At 49.9% G+C, this 22,179-nt stretch overlaps 7 protein-coding genes across 7 annotated transcripts; 2 read left to right on the top strand and 5 right to left on the bottom strand.

The window, feature by feature from the left end:
• Positions 1–3,678: 3,678 nt before the first annotated feature.
• Positions 3,679–6,781, bottom strand: GIQ15_05587 (uncharacterized protein; the record flags this gene model as incomplete). Its single annotated transcript, XM_033553004.1, has 7 exons — positions 3,679–4,351; positions 4,408–4,649; positions 4,723–5,103; positions 5,160–5,999; positions 6,070–6,269; positions 6,317–6,452; positions 6,608–6,781. 7 exons carry the CDS (start codon positions 6,779–6,781, stop codon positions 3,679–3,681), a joined length of 2,646 nt encoding a protein of 881 aa, XP_033404148.1.
• A 1,154-nt stretch (positions 6,782–7,935) lies between these two features.
• GIQ15_05588 (cell differentiation protein rcd1) lies at positions 7,936–8,865 on the bottom strand (the record flags this gene model as incomplete). Its single annotated transcript, XM_033553005.1, has 4 exons — positions 7,936–8,116; positions 8,167–8,542; positions 8,593–8,748; positions 8,802–8,865. 4 exons carry the CDS (start codon positions 8,863–8,865, stop codon positions 7,936–7,938), a joined length of 777 nt encoding a protein of 258 aa, XP_033404149.1.
• Positions 8,866–9,788: 923 nt separating this feature from the next.
• GIQ15_05589 (uncharacterized protein) lies at positions 9,789–10,814 on the bottom strand (the record flags this gene model as incomplete). Its single annotated transcript, XM_033553006.1, has 1 exon — positions 9,789–10,814. One exon carries the CDS (start codon positions 10,812–10,814, stop codon positions 9,789–9,791), a length of 1,026 nt encoding a protein of 341 aa, XP_033404150.1.
• Positions 10,815–12,738: 1,924 nt separating this feature from the next.
• GIQ15_05590 (uncharacterized protein) lies at positions 12,739–15,512 on the top strand (the record flags this gene model as incomplete). The annotated part of the gene is made up of 5 exons (XM_033553007.1): positions 12,739–13,787; positions 13,970–14,412; positions 14,464–14,601; positions 14,826–14,914; positions 14,973–15,512. The coding sequence occupies 5 exons, from the start codon at positions 12,739–12,741 to the stop codon at positions 15,510–15,512; spliced, it is 2,259 nt and encodes a 752-aa protein (XP_033404151.1).
• Positions 15,513–16,132: 620 nt separating this feature from the next.
• On the bottom strand, positions 16,133–16,918 carry GIQ15_05591 (uncharacterized protein; the record flags this gene model as incomplete). The annotated part of the gene is made up of 1 exon (XM_033553008.1): positions 16,133–16,918. The coding sequence occupies one exon, from the start codon at positions 16,916–16,918 to the stop codon at positions 16,133–16,135; it is 786 nt and encodes a 261-aa protein (XP_033404152.1).
• A 961-nt stretch (positions 16,919–17,879) lies between these two features.
• On the top strand, positions 17,880–18,961 carry GIQ15_05592 (solute carrier family 25 member 38; the record flags this gene model as incomplete). The annotated part of the gene is made up of 2 exons (XM_033553009.1): positions 17,880–17,922; positions 17,979–18,961. The coding sequence occupies 2 exons, from the start codon at positions 17,880–17,882 to the stop codon at positions 18,959–18,961; spliced, it is 1,026 nt and encodes a 341-aa protein (XP_033404153.1).
• A 486-nt stretch (positions 18,962–19,447) lies between these two features.
• On the bottom strand, positions 19,448–21,095 carry GIQ15_05593 (uncharacterized protein; the record flags this gene model as incomplete). The annotated part of the gene is made up of 3 exons (XM_033553010.1): positions 19,448–19,660; positions 19,738–19,803; positions 19,887–21,095. 3 exons carry the CDS (start codon positions 21,093–21,095, stop codon positions 19,448–19,450), a joined length of 1,488 nt encoding a protein of 495 aa, XP_033404154.1.
• Between the last annotated feature and the right edge of the window lie 1,084 nt (positions 21,096–22,179).

Genomic DNA, 22,179 nt, shown 5'->3' on the forward strand with positions numbered 1-22,179 from the left:
TCAAACGCAGGCGCAGGTGGCTTGGGATATGATAAGAAATCGGAGCTGTCAAATTTCCTCCTGTACCAGCGGATGCATGTTTGTTTGTCTTCCTATTTTCCCTGCCGCACATTTGGGGTTGAATGGGCCGCAGGGTTGGGATGAATGATCGCCTTTGCAGAACTTATGCAATGTAAAAAGCATAGTTAAAGCAGGATAAGCTTTCCCACTCAGGACTGAACCCTGACATGTAGGTGCTCCGTCTATGTACGGTTCTGTTGGATATGATCTGCCCGTCTCATGTGCGCTTTTCCCTAGAAGGAAGTGGTTCATATTTGCATCTACGCTCATGCAATGGTAATCAGTGTGCCTCTGTCAAACGCATGATGAGTTGGTCTAGTTCCAGATACTAGTTGTTTGCTCTCCAGTCAATATATCGAAATCCGCCACGGGATGAAAATGACTTCAACTGCTGCTTCCCATACATCACAGCCCCCAAGTCCAGGGTCCGTAGTAGTGGTTTATGGAACCAGATCGTGCGCTCTTGAAAGTGACACTATATTCGAGTCAGTCTTATTCCAAGGCATAAGGCAAATGCTGCGAGGCTGGCTCTAGGCAGTGACACCAATCGCGGACGGGTTGTGGAATCCTGCTCAAGGACTACCCAGTCTGGCTAGCAACAAAACGGCTTAGATGATTGGAAAACAGCTATGGCATCCCGTACCCTCCGATAGAGCCCAGCCATTGAGGCGAAAGCCATCGTGGCCTGCTGGTCCTGTTAACGCGTTTGATGGGCCGCGTATATTCTAAACACGACTTGATAGTTTCTCCATTCCGAAGGATCCCAGCAAACCTGACAGGCTGGAAGCAGAGTGACGAGGGCTTGACAACCCTAGTGATAGCTGGATAGTAATATGGGCTCGCGATTTGGTCGGACTGGGCACCCTAGCCAACGCGAATGTTGTTTTGCGACTCGATAGTTGCAGGATGTCTGGAAGTTTTTGATATCACATGGTGGGCATCAACATCGCGGAGCTTTGTAAGCAGTCGAGAAAAGACAACCTCAGCTTCTCCTATCCATGAGGAGCTTTTTGTACGAATTACAGCCATCTCGAGCGGTCGAGCCCAGAATAACTCGTGGCTACTGAACTCGTGAGTTGTACAGAATGCACGAATGATCCGCCTGTCGACATTCCCTACACCGTCGCACGAGAATGTTCTAATAACATGGCGAACATGACGTAGGGAACAGGCATCCTGGATAGCGACAGTGTCTCTACAATGCTGCTTGGCCTATCTACGAAAATTGGATATGCGTTGGAGCATAGAGGACAGCGTGTTACCGTATGACAATTGTTCTCGTCGTGTCCCGTTCCTCGACAACTCGACCTGAAACGTGGACTTCATGTGTATGCTGCTACGGTATACGGAGGTTTGAGAGCCTGATTCTCATCCTGGAAGCCTGGATATATATGACTTCCATATACCCTTTATTCGGACAGGCTCATGGACCCGAATATATATCTATATGTTCGTCTACATGGGGGTTTCCGACCAACTTTGGTTGGACACGAAAGATGAGATACTATAGGGAAGGATTATTCGCTGTTAATCCGTGTCCTGGAGCCTGTGCCATTCTCTATCAGGATAGCTGATGCTATGCCGTCTCCCCGCGGATAGTGTATGGCGTTGATCTCACAACCAAAAACGGGAATGCGGCTGTTGCCTTACTATCATCCGCAATTGCTTAGACGGCCGCCATACAGCCAGACGCTGTGGCATAATGTCCCGGTGTATGTCGGCCTCACAGATAAGGATAGCTTCTTTTGCATTATGCTGCTCAACCTGACGTTGCTATGCTGCGTGATTGAGTAATGTTGTCCCTGTTTCCAACCTTCTCTACGGAGCCACCGTGGGCGTATTCGGACGCCCCGGAAGGAAGACCGTCGTCATTCCCCCTTAGACCGATACAGACGCCTCGAGTCTTACCTGGCATGCAGAGCCATTTTCAAGACAACCGACGGAACGTCACCTGGGTGCGCGCTTAAGACAGATTTGAGAATGTGGCGAAACCTTCGTCTTGTGTGGATATTATGTTACATGGTTATGATTCGGTCATGGATGGATATCATCTGTTCCGCTATCTCGCCCTCGGGCCCTTCCTGTGCGTCGCTACTTGTGTTTTCGCTGTATGGACGGTGTATTCGTTTTATCCCGCGACCGAGACGCGATCGTTGTACGTCCATAAGACTTGCGAGGTCGCCAACTGTGTAATCAACTTATACATATACTAGACCTGATATCGCTCATCGCCTCGTCTCGCTTTTCCTGTTTAATCTTGAGTATAAAATAGCTTCGCGCTTCTCTTCTCCCTCAGCCTGAACGCACGGGGCACTGGCCCGGCGAGATATCTTCTTTTTATTGCGCCTTTTCTTACGCTTTATTTTCTTTTTCTTGTTTTTTGCTTCTGCGCGGAGAGGGCGTGCGATAGCGGGAGTGCCCACTTGACAGGATGGTTCGATAATTGGGGGATGATCTTGTCCATGGCTTTCGTCCAATCTGGTCTCTTCATCATCCAACTAGCAAACTTGATGCTGGGATAGTGGCAATTCTATGCGTGGCAGGATAAAATATGTCCCCGAATGATATTTCTTTTCGTGAATAATAATGTAATAGCATTGTGTAAAAGCATGGTACATTTAATTATTGAATTTTGACCAGTGTACGGGGTACGGAGTATGCGAGAGATATTTCTCAGGACCCATGCGGCTTTAATGCGTATAGTTGGGAGATAGTTAGCCGAATTAACAATGCTGTTGTTTCTTCTTGCATCTCCATCGTTTTTTCCTCAGACACGGAGTACTCTGTTGTCGGTTGCCCTGTCCATAGCCCTAGTCCCCGTTGGCGTTTTGAGGCTTTTTCTTATCGAATCCCCAAGCCAATCAATAAACGGTCACGGAATATGAACTGTCTCTAATCAATTAAGCACATGCCATTACGGGATAATGAGCTTCTTCCGCTTGATTTAAACTATTAAATTCGGCTAACTAATAATTCATGGTCTATGCGGGTGAAAAGGAAGTTCCTGACTATCTACGGGAGATGACCATCTATGGAAGCAACAAACGTCAAAGAGCACTTTAATATATTGAATTTCGGTTCGGAGCATGGAGTACAGAGTATATTGAAGCCAGAACACATACAGGACCCCTGTTTATCTAAACCTAACCCGGGACATGACTGTGAGGCATGCAGGTTGGTGGAATAAGCTCTCAAAAGTATATATAGACCCAGGAAAGAAACTGGAAAAGTATGGTGTATGCGTAGAAACCATAATTATATGCTATTGATACATAGATGACATGCGTGACTTATCATATACTAGGATTAGCACCAAATGAAAAAAAGGGGGGCTGCCGGAAAGACAAACAGCAGCACAAAGTGTAGAAGGATGAGGGACTGATGATATATGTAGCCAACTTTTCATAGTTCGCCAAATGGTAATACAGTAATACAAAGCGGGCAGAAGAATAAAAGGGGTTGGAAAGTTCCAAGTAGAGCCCTGGCCCAGTCGGGATGTCAGGAAACGAAAGTTGCTGTAGTAGAATATTCATATAACCTGATATTTCCCTCCAAGTTTATTAAAAATGCAACATGCGATGCTGGGTAACTAATGAAATGTATCCGGTTCATGCTCTATCAGCCAGCCTTGCTGGGGGAGTATTGGTTATGGGCCTCTCGTTGCCGCTGTTCAAATGATGTTGGATGCGTAGATAGGGGGCTAGTGTAGTTCATGGCTCCGAATGGGTGCTGTTGTGCCACACCGTTATTTGTATGTACTGGCTCTGGAGCCATATTTTTCACTGGAGCAGGAATGGGAGTATCGGGTGATGCTCTGCCCATAAGCTTTGGGCTAGGTTGGAGTCTCTGTATTGGCGGGACGACGGACTGGACTCCTACTTCATTGAACGAGGCAGGGCGAGCAGGTGAGTGCTTTGTAGGACTAAGACCCGACATTGGGATTCCTGGGGAGTATCGGTTGGAGGGAGGCGTTTGCCCAAATGAAGCTTGGGGGTTGGTCATGGAGGAGGAGAAAGAGGTGGATGGGGATTGACTTGAAGGGTGGTGATGTTGTGGCTGTTGTTGGAATGGATAGGGCGAGAAACCTGCGTGGTTACGTTGATATGGGGTTCCTGGGTATGTGCCATTTGTCCCAGGCGAAGGCGCAGCTGTAGGTGCCGGGACGGGCGCCGGTGGGAATCCAGCTAGAGGACCAACGTCTCCGTTGCCCTGTGTTGGTGACATGGATGGCCGGTTTTGAACTGGAGATGGAAAGCTGCTTGGAATGGAGCCAGACGATGTAGGACGTTGGCTACCAAAGGATGACACCATGTTTCTAGGAATTGATGCCTGGGGTAATGGGTGAACGGGTGCAGGTTGTCGCGCATAAGGCATAGCTGGTCCTGGTTGATGGCCTTGTTGGGCTTGTTGATGAGCATGTTGATGAGCTTGTTGATGCGCTTGTTGGGCTTGGTAGTGGGCTGGTTGATGTGCTTGTTGGGCTTGTTGATGAGCCTGTTGATGGTCTTGTTGATGGACCTGTTGGTGGCCTTGATGATGGACCTGTTGGTGGCCTCGATGGTGAGCTGGTTGATGGCCTTGATGGTGGGCTGGTTGATAGACCTGTTGGTGGCCTTGATGGTGGCCTTGATGGTGGCCTGGTTGATGGACAGGGTGATATACCGGCTGCTGAGGCACGCCATTTTTAACAAACATAGGATGAGATGCAACGGGAGGATTTGGAGCGAAGAGGCGTGGTTCCATAGGCGCTGGCCGGAATTGCTGGGTCGGAGAAACACTGTGGTTATTGGCAGGTTGATTCTTGACAGCAGCCTGTACATTGTCAGGTTGACTCCCTTTCTTCGAAGGCGGTGATGCTGAAGATGTGATGCGGAATTTCAACGGTGGAATCTTGGGCCGTTTTGCTTCTTCAATGCGCCGCTTGCAGTCTGCACATATGAAATGGAAGTCATCCTTTTCTGCCTCTGACTGAGATATACCAAGGCACTTGCTATGCTGCCAGACATTGCATTTGTCGCATGCAACGCTATGAGAGCCGTCATCCTGGGAGAAAGGTGCGTTAGTATTATATTCTCTGCCAAAAAAAGGGGTATCCGTACCAAGTTCTCTCCGTGAACACCACAGCCAGAACAATCGAAGGTCCAGTCTTCTGTCTCGAGCTGTTCAAGGCCCTTCTGGCGTCTTTCCATCTCGGTCTTGAAATTCCGTCGAGATATTCTAGCTTCTCCCTCCTCTGCTAGCTTAGCTTTTTCAGTCATGCGAACTAGTTCTTCCTCATGCTGTCTTCTCTTTTCCTCGCGGTCCTTCAGACGTTGCTCGCGCGTCATCAAGCGATACTGGCGCTCCTTCTCGATATTCTCAGCCCTTTCTTTCGCCTTTTGCTCTGCAATTCGCTCCGCTTCAAGTCTTTTGGCTTCCTCGGCTGCTTGCGCTTCCTGACGTTCTCTGTCTTGTTTGCCCGCAATTCTGCTGGATCTCTTTGCGGTAGCTAGCTTTTCTAGGTTTATCAACTCTTTCTCTCTGCGGAGGGCCTTCTTTTGCTGTAACTCTTCTACTTTCTCGATGACTGGTAACACTTCCTCAATGAGACGGTCTCGGAGGGCCTGTTCGTTTAGGTCTTTTGACTTCTTCAGCGATTCGATAAAGGTATTGTAGTCATTTATGGAGATGGCGACACACTCCCACTCGTAGTCTCGGGAGCCATTTGATGTCGACTGCGCGGCATCGGCGTCATCGTTTTGATCGTCGGTGTCGTCTTGGACCTCAGCGACCTTTCTCCTTTTCGATGAGCGGGCGCCAGCTCGTCCTCTCCTGGTGTTCACCTTTCGTTTTACGGGCCGTTCCGATGGGATTCGAGGTTCTATGCGGCGATAGAGACGGTTGTCGTCGAGGACATAATATTGGTGATCATCACGGTCGTAGCCAAGTTCGTTAATTCTCTATTTGTTCAAGTTAGCCGGTGTCAGTTATGCAAGACCGTTCAACGTCAGTTTACGGCTGTTGGCATACCCATTGTATCTGATCCGATTCTTTCTGTTCCTCCATCCGCTCTCGAAACCGGTCTGGATTCCACAGGGTCCATGCCGACAATTGCTGCAAGACACGTATTCTCTGGAAGATATCCAACTGGTGAAACTTCAACGGGGTTTCCTCATCCCCAAACGGGTTACGGAGAGGCGCTTTCGCGAGGTACTGACGCCGTGTGTACTCTTCGAAGTTGTCATAGCTGAAGGAGAGAGAAAAAGGTTAAATATACCGACTAGAATAGTGATCGTGGGGACGGAAGAGGCGTACTTTAAGCCGCGATGGGAAGAGACGAATTTTAGAAGATTTAGGCCGATGTTAAGTAGCCTCTCTGAGTGTCCCGGTTTGAGACATTCGGTCTCGAGATCCTATGGAGCAGGTTTGATTAATATATTGGACTTCACAGCGGGATATAAAAAAAGCGCGTCACGGCGATGGCAAAAAAAGCTCTGCAGACGGGAAAAAATATAACAGAATTACACTATCTCTCCTACTCCGTACAGCACGCTACGCGAAGACATACCTCTATATCGATGTCATCGTCGAGCTTCATGGGCTTGCCAAAGGTGTATATGTATTGCATGAGATTTGGGAACTCCCACATATTGCGCAGCTTGTGGAGGAGGCCATGTTCCTGCGCGGGTTCTGCAGCGCTGTCCGTCTCCGTCTCCTCCCTGGCACGCTTACGCGACACCATGTTGGGTTGTCGATGCTGTGTCGGGCCTGTCGAGCGAGTCGCGATGGGATGCGATGTGATAGGGAGGTCGAGCTCGGGGGTAGCTAACCGCTGGAAACGAGCGAACGGCAGGGTAACGTAACGCAGGAGATACCGGGAGGGTGTCCGCGTCTGAACAGGAGAGAAGACTTGTCAGGGAGAATAAGATGCGTTGGTCGAGACGTGAAGCCGGGGTGGAATTTTATGATGCTTGCCCAAGTTAACTCCCAAGCCACCGGAGCCGATCTCGATGCGGACCGAGAGAAGCAAGAGACACGCTTTGCCTCGCGTTAGGCACGTGATATACACATATACAAGATCCATGGATATAGATATAGATATAGATAGATATAGCTAGATATAAGGAGTAGATAGATAGATATAGTGCATGATTCTCCCATTCATAGTATTCCAGTAAGACGTGCCATGATAGAGACAGCGTATCCAGCCGAACGGATGAAGCAACAGGGAAATAAATAATACATGAGTACCCGACTTTTGTTCTTGGTGACGAGACGGGTTAAATTAGAGGGCAATGAAATCAAGTACGAAGGGTGATGCTCTTCTAATCCATGGTATCGTGAAAACAACATAAAAAGGAAAGCAGTAGCATAAAAAAGGGTGACAAAAACATTTCCTGACCTCCCTCCCCCCCCTCCGTTAAGTAGAACACGCGTAAAACGAAAACAAGGTCAAGCAGAGATGCAGATATACCCATTGAATGATCGCCTCACACCGAAGTCCCCCTTTCCTCAACACGCACGCGCCAAAGACCAGACAAGAAAAATACAGATGTAGAACTGATGTGGGCCCTAGGATGAGATCCAGAAATATGGCAAGAAATGGTGGAACGAAACGGAACAGGAACAGGAACGGGAGAAAGGGTGATATGTAGGTGGCCAGAGGCAAATAATATAAAACATTGACAAGAAGCCGGGCGGAAAGGTATTTTATGGTGGACGCTGGGGACGAAAATAAACCGATTCAAAGTAGTACCTACTAACCTTTTTCTTCCCTTCCTTTTTTAAAAAACATAAAGACTCGAAAATCAGGATATGATTACTGTCTAACGAGGACACTGTTTTCGATGTATATCCCATGTTAAGATCTTCATTTCTCTGTAAGTTGGAGTTGGATCACATTCCAGGGCCGGCATTCGTGCCGTCGACGACGTTGTCAGAGAGGTTGATGAGGAGCTGTGCAAGGCATCGTTTTGTCGCCGCATCGTCGCGGAGGACAGACGAGAATGTGGCGTCGCGGAGTGGTTCTGGCAGACACTGGCGTAGCGCCTCACGAGCACGGTTGTTGTCACTGAGTCTGGGCAATTATTAGCGGTTGGTTTAATATTTCAAGAGGCAACGACTTACCGTAAGAAGCAGCGGACAACGTGCTTCAGGAGTCGAACTGTTTGCTGCTCGACAAGCTGAGTGACCATATTGCTCAACACAGTACCGACGGCGTAGAACCTTTCGTAGGTAGCACAGATATAAGCTAGGCCTATATCGTCGAGGAGTATCTTTTGGACAATGAATATCGCGACAGTCTTGCTGAGTTCTGAGCCGGTCTCCATTATTCGAAGACATAGCGGGATGATTTCGGTAGTGAGAAGAAAGTTGATGACATCGGACGAGTCGTTCTTTACCAACGCGCCGATGACGCCGAGAGAAGTGAGGCGGAGGTATTCGAATGGACGTGACTTGGAGGTGGTATTTAGGAATGGGTAGAGAAAGAGTGGAATGTGCGCTAAATGATATCAGTCCAACTGTCCTTCAGTACATTATACGGAGACGTACCGTTTAGGAAAAGGGTTCGGGTCTCGTTATGGGAGGCGACACACTGCAGCAACGCCAGAGCATTGCATACTCGGTTAGAAGCAGCGGCTGTCAACTGCGATGGGTTCAGGAGAGGGTAGACAGAAATGATCTCCTGTAGAAGGGATGTCATGACGCCTATGAGAATCGTAAGCATATACCAGGCCGTCATCGTCTATACCGTAACCTACCGAATGAATGCCAGATGATGAGAGCCAGTTCTGGAACCTGTTCTCGCTTCTTACTCAACTCCATGAGTGCGGACTCTCGCCGATTCGGGTCCAGCAGCTCGGCAACCCAGACGAGAACCTTTCTATTCTCCTCGCTCACGCCTCCGTCCGCGTTTCCAGAGGCCCCATTGCCATTCTCCTGGCCACCGGCCGCCTGTGCATTGCTGGCGGCATTGCCACTCATGCCGATGCGGTTATAATGCTGCTGCTGGTGTTGGGCAGCTGCAGCAGCGGCGGCCGCCTGTGCCTGGGCCTGGGCATGTTGCTGGGCCGCGAGAGACTGATGCTGCTGCGACTGCTGCGACTGGAAGTGGGATTGATGCTGTTGCTGCTGTTGCTGCTGGTGTTGCTGTTGCTGTTGCTGCTGGTGCTGTTGGTGCTGCTGGGCCCATGAGGACTCGGCCTGGGGATATTGGTGCTGGTGCGAAAAGACCTGCGGAGCTTGACTCTGCAGCATGGTGAGAGACGAGTTGTAACCACTCTGGGGAGTTGCCCCAAGCGATCGCGAGGTTCAGGCCTGAAGCAGTGTGAGTGCGAGATACACGCAGAGATATGAAGAATATGAGGAGAGCAGGCGAAGAGATGAGGTTAAAGTGGTGAAGAAGGAGTGGGGACAAAACCACCGAACTTCAGCTGCTGACTAAACCACGCATTTATTCCTTTAGCTATTTAACGAGCCATCTAGACATCAGAAGCTGCTGTACAAATTAAGAAACACATATACATCATATAGAACCATTAAACCCGTCCCCTCCGTCGTTTTTGTGCAAAAGCGAGGATGCCATTATGTACCCGAACGCCAGCCATATCCACAGAAAGAAACCCAGAATTTGCACCCATAAATCATGAAAAGAACATTGAAATCGCGTGGAAACATCAAACGTGGAAAAGGACATCATGAGACCGTCGTCCCAGAGGTGGCACACCATGATAAAGACTTAGAGGCCTTTAAGACCGCTGTGTCCGACGGCCTGAGCTGCTACTGCTGCTGCTGCTTGACGAATAATACGACGAGCCGGTGTAGTATGTCGACTTGTCGTCCTTTCGTCGACCCAGACCGAGGCAGAGCGCGATTGCACCGATGACAACGCCCAGACTAGCCAGGCCCAGGAACCCGGTCTTCTTTTTCTTCTTCTCGGAGTCGGGTCGAGAGCCACCGCCGCCGCCGCCGCCAAACCAGCCATGGTGAGACGAATACGATGATGTGCCGGTGTAGGAAGAGTGTCTGCTTCGTTTGCGGCGACCACCTATGCCGAATATGGCTCGCACGCGGTCGATACAGCTCCCCACGCAGCAGCAGATGCATATGAGCAGCAGTATCAATGCTCCGGCGATGGATCCGATGACGATGCCGGCAATTGCTCCACCGCTAAGACCGCCGCTGCCCTTTGTGATGCCGATAACGCTGCTGCCATCTGTGCCGACGGCTGGCATGAACGGGACGGTGGTGGTTGGGGTCGAGGTGACGGTCACGCCCTGGGTGCTGGTGGGACGTGTGGGAGGAGTTGGAGCCGGCTGGGTAGGAAACGGTGAACCGCCGGACTGAACGCATACCAGGTTCTCGTTGCATGCCTGGGCTGCAGTGCAGCATGTCGTTCCGCATACCGTCTCGCCGAGATTGGCCTTGCACTGGGGGCCGGGTCCTGTCGGTGCAGCGATGGGCCTGCTACCGGTAGACGTGACGGTGACGAAATCGGTTTGGACGTAAGTTGTAGTGAAGTATTCCCATTGACCACCACCGCCGCCTCCGGACTTGGGGCGACACGAGGCCTGGTTGTTCGAGTCGGTAAAGCACTCTTCGCTGGAGAGACAGCATGCTTGTCCATAGTAGCCGCATGGAGCACACTGTCGGGGTTCCAGCGAGTGCGTAGGACGAGGAGTAGAGAACGGCGAAGCTGCGACAAGCTGTAGCTGCAGCTGTAGGAGGAGAGCGAGAACAGGCAACGAAGCCCGGCGCAAGTTGTTCGCAAACATGGTCGAGATAGCTGGTATTTTCGCTGGAGAGCTGCGAGTTGCAGATACCCAAAGCGGGGGAGCTTCAGGCTTTTGCCGGGATTAGACACAAAATGTACAGATGCGAGACAGGTATATGCTGCTTCCAGACGAACGCCTCCGGATATGGAGAGCAACGAGCAATTGCAGTATACTATGTGATACTATGTGAGTATGGATGGACAAAGAGTGGGAGAGGAAGAAGGAAATAAAAAGCCTGCGGGAGACTCGAGATGCCGGTTGTAGATGTTTCCCAGCCATCTCCAACATCCCAGCCACCCTCGCCCAACCACCTGAATTTACCCTCTGGCCTCGACAACGGCCGCCGCGCCAAACCGTGTAGCCATGGACGGTCGACGGTGGGCGCCGTAGGCTCCGTCATAGCGAACATAGTCCTACCCTGAAACTGCAGGGAGAACGGGAAAGTCGTCGTCGTTGTACTTTTGTCCGATGTTGTCAGCCTGACATCCCTGCTCAGCGCCGGCATCAGCATCTCAGCTCATGGTCAACTATCTCCTCCATGGAACTACATCGCTCCAGTCCAGCAGTACTCTGTATTCTTGTCTCTCAGATGCAGCTATAACCAAATATCTATCCATGGATCGTCTTCCAGCGATATATACCTTGTCACGTGGTCTACTTTACGCTGCCCAGGGCAAGGAGTAAGGGGAAGACGAGCAAGGAGGAGAAGACTCTGTGATGATAGACTTGACTCTCTGAAGCATATGCCATGATCCATATATCCACCCATAGTCACGACAATATACCCTTATGCGCCGTATCGACTTATCATGTCGCCGTATCTTGATACCATCCTCGTGTTGGATATACAGAATCGGTAGTATGTCATTTCATCGTTGTGTTGGATATGCCACAAGGACGACTTACAATATTTAATGCTAGGCATTATTATGCTAGTTATAAACCTGATATATTTTAAGATTGGAATATATTTCCAGCCGACATCGACTGTCAGTCTTCTACTTTGTCGTCCTCTACTGCGTATAGGAGCTAACTAACGCATACCAGGTGACAGGTGATGAAGAGTGCTGCCATGATGCTGATGGAGGTCAGATCTCACAGTATACCTCAGACGCTTGACCCAACTCCTGACTCCAGGACTGCTATGGTAATTACGCCAACATGCTGCAACCATTTGGTCTTGACAAGTTACGTACAAACATCATGGACGAAAGACTTAACTTCATTCACGGAAACCATCTGTAATGATGTAATGTCTTGTTACAGCTAATATTGGAGGTTTTCAGGCCAGATGTGGATGCCCACTGGGTAAAGTCGTTATGGCCCCTGAAGAACCATGGGGACTTTTATAGTTGCAATCCTGGCTGCTAAGAGGAACCTTGCGTTGTGTCTTGACCAGTAGTTGTGCACTAAAATATTGAACTTTAAGGGGTTATTTAGTTCTCTCTTCTAACTTGGTGTCATATAGCATTGGATGAATGGAAGATATACTACTACATCGTTGTTTCGAGAGCCGTTGTCGGGAGTCGACGTCATCTCCAGATAAATGGTATAAAATATGAAAGATGGCCAAGGTCGCAGATTTGTCCTTTTAGTTAACTACCTTGTTGTAGGTTCTTTACTTCACGCCAACTCTTACACACGCCGTCGTCCTACTCTTATACGGAATAAACAATGACAGAACAAAGTACTTAGGGTGTTTCGGAACCTTTGGTAGGAACCACGTATGGCAAATAAAACGTTGCTAGAACTGCAAGGCAGCGGACTTTCAACAGTTCGATACGAGCTGCATGGGGATACAAGGATGTCGAGGCTGCCCGAATGGCTTCAAGCCTTGGGAGCCTTATTCCATATTTTAAGGTCAAGTATATATCCTCAAACTATCAAGGGTCGTTACTAATATCTTTCGCTCCTTCGCGCCATAATGGAGCCCCCTTCGACTACGTTTGCTAAAGTGATACCATCAAACACGGCGGCAAAGCTGGCCTTTCACGCCGTGTATGAGGCTACCATGGACGAGGATGCCCCTCAACTGCACAGGCAGAATATCTACGTGCATCCCGAGCAGCAATACGATAAGGATGCACTCTTATCCTACCTCGAGGAACAGAAGATCCAAGGGGATACTGATAGCGATAGCCTAACGGACCCGGATACCGATACTGAGAATACCGAGAAACTCCATGCAATGATATGGACTGGCTGGTTTTCTTTCAGCCTTGACCCAGGGCCCCATGACCCCGTAACTGGATGGACTATTGGCAAGGGAGGCAGAAGAAGGGTGAATATTGACTATCTGCTTCCGTGGATTTCAGCCGGTGTTCGGGGCTACCATGCGCGATTCAACTTGCACGAGAAGACCGGCTATCTTTTTGTCTCGAAGACGTCTAGTGCCCCCCATGCTGAAGTTGTTGTTAATGGGAAGAGCGTGGGCAGCGGCGAGCAGTTTTCTCTAAACCAGAATCCGATGAATATTCGGATCAGCAATTTAGAATTCGAATTCCAATACACGAATTTTGCATACGCCGATCAATTCTACAGAAGGAGGCAGACTTATATGAGAGCTAACCTGAATACTATAAGTTTTCCAAATAGCAGTATCACGCCTACTCCTATTTCCACGTTTCGTTGCTTCGGTCCATGGACGATTTCGAGTTCCCTTGGGAGAGGGGCGTACGGGAGAGTCTCGTCCGCAACCAATAGTAAGGGCGAAGTGGTTGCAATCAAAATTATTGAACGCAGCGAAAGGACAGCCCACCAAGTCAGCCATGAGGTCCGTATCCTCAACGAGCTTCAGAAGCTGCCAGAAGTGCACGAGGGTGACAGGGAGCGTGTTGTGCGGCTGAAGGAGGCTATCTATCAGAATGGGGATGAAGTCTATACTTCTGCTGTCTTTGACGAGGTTGCTCTTGTCCTTGAGCCTGCTGTTTCTGCAACGTTTGCACATATCACCAGCCCTGCCGCTGGCAACAAGTGAGTATCCTCTTACTCTCCTTAAATCTTATATTCGTGGATGCCTTGTGAGTAAGCTTTAGATAAGTCCATGGATAAAATAAGGCAAAGTAGGCTTAAGGGGTATAAAATAAGACGGACTAAAGGCCCCAAGAACTTTCCTAGATACCTCTATGAGGCATACGTCTAACGTATTTCATCAGGTTAAACTATAGTCTGCAGGACCTTACCAGGCTATTCCATGATGCTTTGCTGGGCCTGAACTTCTTGCACTCCCACGACTGGATCCACGGAGACCTCAAACCCAGCAACATCGGCATCCTCGACGTCGGCTTCCTCCATGTCGTTCTCCTCGATTTCGGCGGAGCTGTCAACTTACCACCGGGGTATATCCTACAGCCGACGCCAGGTCGAAGTGGAACGGTCAACTATCTTGCTCCCGAGCGCGAGCTTGTAGCCTATGACCATTCCATCGACGTGTGGGCTATGGGTGTAATTGGTTTTCAACTTCTGCACGGCCACCACCCGTGGAAGTTCGCTGTTAATCCATGGCGGCGTGAGAACCAGTTTGCGTCTCTACGTCCAACCTTCCATGACAAGTACCGCAAAGCGGTGCATAGAATGAAGAGCCACGTCAGTACAGAATGTGAGACTGACTCTCCCGTTAAATGTAAAGTTCAAAGGCTGATATGTATAGTCAACGAGATGTTACTGCAGATGTTGCGGCATCCCTGGGCAGTGGAAGGTAATAACGGCGAACGTATCGCTGTCCGGGACGCTCTTAAGAGTGCTTGCTGGCAGGACTTGGAGGGAGATCAGCCATTTGTGAAGCGTAGTCGACCATCATAGATCTAGACGACAAGACTTAGGATAGATATTATTTGACCATCCTTTAAAGTGTTGAAGTAGTAGATGGGCATCGTATAGATGTTCGTGATTAGTCATGATGCAGCCAATCAAGACAGGCTGCGGTTAAATACTATCTAGTAGACATGGCTTCATGACCCTCTTCCTCTATCTAAACCCCATGAACTGTCGAGATATGTTCGACGCCTCCAGCGATGGCCGCGCCTCAAGAGCAAGCCGGCAGCCATGTCTTCAAGTCATGGCTCGATGCTGCCGCTGTTATAGATGAGAAGATGCATGGAGTATGTATACGTCTGATGCTGGCGCTGCTTTCTTGACGCTGACCTGGCTGCCCATCAGCCTCTCCCAGACGTGGTATCTACCCAGGGCCACCATCTAAGACCCCGTCCCAATAGCCCGATATTCGAACGAAAACACGATCCGGAGTTCCTGGAGAAACTCGACTTCTTCCTCGACGACCTGCTCTTTCTGCAGAAGCTACGGCGCCGCAAGTATGGAAACGAGGTCGCCGACGAGTGGCCGCCCAGCCACACCCCGACCGAGATCAAGGACCGCTGGAAGACTGAACAGGAGGAAGAGCAGAGGAAGATAAAGGCTCTCCTTGACATTCCGACGCCTCCTACGCCTGCGGATGTCCAGGTCTGGACCATACCGCGGATGGCCTCTAAAAGACGGAGGCCAGCCGACTCTGCGTACTCGTCTGGCCCGCCTACGCCGGTTTTATCACGAAAGCGTCGTAAACATATACGTCCCAAGGAATCTGCTTCTACCGAGATATCACCTATATCTTCCAAGACGCTGCCACGAGATGGTCCATCTTTCCGGACCCCGCCTTCATTGCATTCTGCCTCACCCGAGTCACTTGGAGATGTCACCTAAAAAGGCGGACATACAGGTCTGTCTTAATCTACCTGTGATGCTCTAGTGAACAAGCAGTACAGATACCCCAGAACCCGATAAAAGGATGCATCACGCACCATAGGGAGCGCAGTCTGGCAACCACCGAAATCCATCGGTTGATCCCAAAGTACATACATATATGGTGACATCTCTGGCAATCTATCTCCCAGAACGGAACGGAACCAGTCACCCAAAGCTAGTAGTTAATATACACCAGCAGCTGACGTCCAGATACGGGCCAAGGATCCAGGTGAGGAGTATGAAGTGAAGAATGTTAGTGAGAGAGAAGCGAGAAAAAGAGAGACATCTGTACAATATGGAGAACACAAAGTCTCTGGTAACGATACTCAAATTGTGCTTCAAGATGCATAGCTGTACATACTATATAATGAACCAAATGTTAAAAAAACACAGAATAAAGTGGTAATTTGGCCAAAAAACTATATACTACTGCAAGGAAAATAACAAAGAGAAGAAAGACATCAAAAATAGATCATTCATTTCCATCCCGTTTTGCGCCGGGTACATCAAGCCATTATAAACGAAACAAAAACCCAAGCACCAATTGAAATATTTGATAAATAGGCGTGAGAGGCAGCTCAAGCAACCATTCCAGCAATAGCTATGGACAAGCCGACGATGATCTCGTATAATGCCGAGGACCGCTGCGGCGAGCTGTTGGGAGAGCCTCCCACGTTTCCAAAGGCGGTGCAGTATCCTTCCTGCAGGCCGTAGCAGGCCCGCGTCAAGAGACTCGAACATATAGCCTGTCCGTTGCCAGTAGGTATCGCACCCTGGACAGTCGTTCCAGCACCATTCCCGCCGTTGATGGTGACCCCGTTCGCACCGCCCAGTGAAGCCGTGCAGGCAGAGAACTGCGACTGGCAGCCGGAATAGGACCGTACGCACTCTAACGAGCCGTGGAAGGTGGTCGGGATAAAGACGAACGGGTATGGAGCGTTAGGCACCGTCGAGCCCGTCGGTGTTGGCGGGGCCGTAGTGCCTGGCTGCGGAAACATGAAGCCAGATGAAGTTGGCGTTGGGCCTGGAGGAGCCGTCTGTGTCGATGTTGCTGTCCCTGTTCCCAGCGTCCCTGTGCAGGCTGCTCCTGACGGACAGCAGGCGATGTGACTTGCGGCGTCGCGGGAGCAGACAGCTTTCGGCTGGCAGCATGCCTCGGGACTCCCTAGGATGGCGCAGGAGTTGAAGCCGGCCGGACAGACGTTCTGGCGTCTGACTAGCTGGGCGAGCTTGGGGGAGAAGCCTCCCAGGAAGAGCGAGTTGTCGACATCGAGGGCCCGCGGCGCATAGAAGGGCGAAGTGTTGTCTGCCGCGGAGGGAAGTATGGATGCCGCGACGAGGAGGAGGATTGTCTGCAGCTGCATCCTAACTGTAGGTGTATGTCTGTCTAGTTCATGAGGCTGTCGCTCTGGTCAGCTTTCTCGCTCATGTTGAAGCTGTGCGTAGATGTATATGGTTGGATGTATACAGAATGGATGTATACAGAGACCGTACCTGGCAGAGTAAACAAGTTTCTGGCAGTGGTGATCAGGTTGCGACCATCAAGTTGCGGCCAACTCAACCTGCTGAAGAAAGCTGAAAACAAGAGATCTGAGTCCTTGACAGGTCGCTTGTCGCTTGTCTGTTCGTCTTTTCGTCAGTTCGTCTGCTTCGTGGCATCCAAGTCCTTTTCTTCATCTTCCGCTGGCAGGGCAACGGCGCCAAGTCGCATACCGGCCAGCATCCCGGCCTCGACTTAGTAACAGTTCACGGCACTATGAGTTGACCGGGGAGGACATCTCAAGAGCTGCTTCTATCAGTGGTCATCTAGCTTATGTTTATACTCTGTAGTGGTACTTGGTAGTGTAGGCATCGTTATAGTTGTAGCCGTAGCATCAGGACAGCAGATACCGCAACAGACGCCAGCAGGCATGCGACAGCGGTCGTGTCAAGTATATCCCATCCCAGATAAGTATAAGTATATCAGATATCAGATATCTATCTCGACCTTCGCGGAGGCTGCGGATGTTCCGAGGCCGACCTCGGTTTTCGGCCCAGAGAATCAACTTTTCTTGAAGATTTCTTGAAGAGAGAACTTTTCAAGACGCAACACAAACATCTCGACCGCAGCTGATATACATCTAGCTGATCGTGGAGGCTGTATAAAACCAAGCTCGCCGGATATGCCTCGCGTCATGATATACGGACTTACCATGGCCCATAGTTAACTCACTGTCCCGTCATGCAAGCTGCTACTATATCTTCCTGCGCAGTAGACCAAGAGCCTGGACTAAATAGTTAATACTCTCTTCTTCTCTTCTATTCTTACCTCCGGGAGCTATAAGAATGTCTAATGGGTCCAAATCCGATGCGTTGAAGACTCCAACCAGTAAGTCAAACACTCGTCCATGGCTGGCATCACGACTGACAGATAAACCAAACAAGGCACCAAGCCGGTCTTCCATTTCGCTGCCGGTCTCTTCTCAGGCCTCACGTCTTCCATCCTCTTGCAGCCGGCAGATCTCCTCAAAACCCGTGTCCAGCAGTCCGGCCAGTCGTCGTCTCTCATACCTACTATCCGCGCAATACTAGCATCGCCGAATCCTATACGGAACCTATGGCGTGGCACGCTTCCCTCGGCCCTCAGGACGGGGTTCGGATCTGCCCTGTACTTCAGCACCCTTAATACCTTGCGGCAATCGGTCGCCATCGTCAAGGTACGAACAGCAGGGGAGACTGGTGGCAGCAGTGCTGCGTCGTCCCGGACATCCGCGCTGCCTAAGCTATCACATTCTGCAAATCTGGTTACCGGAGCCATTGCACGGGTTTCTGCAGGCTTCGTCATGATGCCCGTCACCGTGCTAAAGGTACGGTATGAATCAGACTATTACTCGTATCGGAGTCTATGGGGTGCAGGAAAGGACATCGTTCGAACAGAGGGCGTGAGAGGCCTGTTTTCTGGCTTTGGGGCCACCGCCATCCGTGATGCGCCATATGCCGGTCTCTACGTCGTGTTTTACGAACAGGCGAAGCGATCTCTGGCTGCGCTGCTGCGTCCGGCCGTGCCAGTGCTATCCCAGGACAAGGGAGGAAAGGATACCACGACGACGGCCCAGTCGCAGCCATCGGCAGCTTATATTCACTTCCTCTCCGGAGCACTTGCTGCCGGGTTAGCGACGACCATCACAAATCCGTTTGACGTCATCAAAACCCGTGTGCAGTTGATGCCGACTAAATATCGCAACATGTGGTGTGCGGCAAAGCTGGTATTGCGCGGCGAGGGAGTACGGGGCCTTTTCGGCGGGTTGAGCTTGCGTATTGGGCGAAAGGCCATCAGTTCTGCGTTGGCATGGACCATCTATGAAGATTTGATATTGCGGGCCGAGGCGTCTCGCTGGGCTCAAGGAGAGAAGAGTTTATTGTCTTGATTAGCATCTTTAGTCCGTTCCTCTACTCACTGTATTATTATCCATCTTTTCTCCTCATTCTGTCCAGGGAGGCCATCTGTTTCCTGTCTTGGGTCTGGGCCTATAGGTGTATGGAGTGTGTCTGATGTTTTATCGTTTTGGACATGTATGTATATACTGGATGACTGGATAGAGAAAACAGGACAGAATAAATTAATAAGATCAAAGTGAAATTGTTTAAATACATGGGTTTTCTCGAGTCCCTTTCAATTCATTAATGCGGGCACCTCGTCGTAGTCGTCATCATAAGAGTCGTGGGGATGGTTATATATATGCGCAAACGGTCTTATATAACGCCCTGAATGGGAATAGTAAAGAGAATGAAACGGAAACCAAAGGGGACAAAAAAGGAAAGAAAAGAAAAAAACGATGAGAAAAGAATAAAAACTGAGTAGAGTGTGAACTCTACAAAGGGTAAAAATGAACTCGAATCAAAGACCTAGCCTACTACCAAAACAAGCCTCGTTTGTCTGCCTTCTTCCTGACCAAGAACATACCATCCTTTTTCTTATCGTTGACTTTCATCTCAACCATGACTGGGCCGTTGTGTGGGGTAGCAGTAATCACGCGCTGTCCACGTATCCTTCGTGTGTGCTCAAACAGTCGGTCTTGATCTTCTTGACAGAGGACATGGTAAATAAGCATGTAGTCCGCATCGTTCTTCAAGTCAGATATGTTAGCCGAGATTCTTAGGTAGAAACGTAGAGGAGGCAGAAAGTAGAAAAAAAAATACTCACAGGGTCGTATTCCCATGTCAAGTTGAATGCGTCCAGAGTTCGAGCGTCAACATAACGGCGATGAACCTATACGGAAGGTGTTAGTAAGGAGCGTTCAAAATGATAGATGAGATTCAGATCTAAACAGAAAGCCATCGGAGTAGGCGTACCTTGACAAATGCCTCTTCATCATCCCCATCGTCTCTATGTCTGCCATGGTGGATGTATCTGTCAACCTGAACGATCTCCTTCTCCTTCTCCTTAATAGGCTTGCCTTCCAAAATAGCAGTGATCTTGTCCTCGGAGAAGCCGGCGGCGCCAAACAACTGGTTCACCTTATCAGTGAACTCCTTGTTGGCCTTCTCTTCTTCCTCTCGCCGCTTCAACTCCTTTTCTGCCTCCTTTTTCTTGTATTCTTCTATGGCACCCACTTTCAATTTCATTTCTTGCTGTAGTCTTTCCATCTCATCTTTCTCTTTCTGGGCGATTTCCGCTTCAACCTTTGCACGAACTTTCCTCTCATGTTCCTTTTCTTCCCGCTCTTCTTCCAGAGCTTTCATGCGTTCGATGAGGAGGGCGTCCTCGATTTTCCTTCGGGCAATGTCATCGCTCTCTATCTTCTTCAGCCTCTCGAGTTGAATCTCCTTTTCGATATCTCGTCGGCTTAATCCTGACTCTTCGCGATCTTGACGGTCTGAGCGTCTCTCTGGTCGTTCCATCTCCTGCCACTCCTTATATTCCTGCATCTTCCTCCATCGTCTCATACTCCTAATTTCCTCTTCCTTTGCAATGCGGAATTCTCGTTCCAATTCCGTTTCCTCACGGCGTTCTGGAGCTTGCTTACTTTTGCCGCTCTCAATGCGTTCACGCTCTTCACGGCGTATACGGTCTTCACGACGGATCCGTTCTTCTTCGCGGCGTACGCGATCTTCTTCTTTTCTCATTTCATCAAGCTCATGCTCTCGCTGCCTGATTCTCTCCAGCCTGACCTCGGCTTCAATTTCCGCTCTTCGTGATGGCTCCTCACGCTGTAGTCGACGAATAGCCCTGCGTTCGTGGCGAATGAATTCATCTTCCAAGTCGCTAAGTTCGTCTGCTAGGGCAGGCCGGCGACGAGAGACGGACCTGGCTCGGCCGACTGGAGCTGCAGGAGGAGGGGCGAGTCTCGTGTTTCCTTGTAGCCCTTGCTCATTGTTGATATCTATGTAAACTGCAGCGTCCCCCGGGCGGCGTCGGTGTACTTCGGAAGTTGAACGAGGCCGTCTCCTATCCTCGATGATGACGTTATCACGAGGTCGCCTGTGGACGCGGTGGTAGAACTCTTCTTCCGAATCGGTATCGGAGAGGTCGGCGTGAAGCTGGTGCTTGTGTCGAAACATGGTAGGTCTCTATACACTAATTCCTGTAATAGTTGATGGTGGGAATATAGGGCTTACGCCGTCGTTTGAATTGTCGTACAATATTTAACGAGTATGCGGGGCTCCAAGGCAAACTTGTGAATCTGTCATCCGCTTAGCAGGCGAGAACGGTGTCAAATCGTCGATAAGGTCTGCAAGGCAGGCTGGTGAAGTGTTGAAATCGCCGGATAATAAGAACGAAGGGCTGGATGACTGGTCGTCGGTGGTTGGTCGTCCAAGCGACCCAGAAACTAAGATGGATGCCAGAGACCTGTAAACACTCTCTAGCTGCAGGAAAAATGTTCAAATTCTCAGGTTCGATAAGTAAGTAAAAAGACGAAGGATCAGTAGTCGAAGAAGTGCTGTCGATGCCGTAATAAATATCGCCGTGGGATCAAGAGCCTCAAGCGAAAAGGAGGGGCTATTCTGATAGGGCAGCGACTAGGTATAGGTCCTATCCTATCCTCGTACAGCGTACGGTTTCGGGTTTCAGAACGGCGTCGAGCGATCTGTAAGTCAGGATTCCAGTGGTCTTCGAGTCTCTTCGATGGCCCCGGGTATGCAGATATGCAGTGCTGGGTCTCCCTGCTGGCGGTAAGTGGGATCAGGTTTCGTCATGTGTCTGCATCTGAGGCCTGTCAAGTCATGTACGTCTGCCCAGTATTTATTTATAACCAGCCCTGGCCTGGTGGCGTAGGCGGCTAGCGAAACATAGCGGCCCCGTCACGGGGAGAAGAATCCGTGACAGCCACCAGATGTTGGGCACGTCAGAAGGGCGGCAGGCCATCAGCGCTTAGCCTGTCGATGGCAGCATTGTTGTTCTCGTTACTGGTTGTCATTGCTGTTGATCTGCTTTCTCGCTGTATATGCCGGCATGTACTCCGTGTAAATAGATCGTTGCATTATGTAGGAGAGACGTCGTCAGAAACCAACTACGGGCAGGTTCCGTGGTTCCTCAAAAGGCAAAACAACCAACAACACAGCTACTTGGAATTGAATCTCGGCTTCGTGTCGACTATATAGAAAGGCAAGACTGGAGGAGGAATTGAATTTTTTTTTTCGGTGC

This window comes from Arthroderma uncinatum, assembly GCF_011692745.1.
Source record: "Arthroderma uncinatum strain CBS 119779 chromosome Unknown scaffold4, whole genome shotgun sequence".
Classification (NCBI taxonomy): domain Eukaryota; kingdom Fungi; phylum Ascomycota; class Eurotiomycetes; order Onygenales; family Arthrodermataceae; genus Arthroderma; species Arthroderma uncinatum.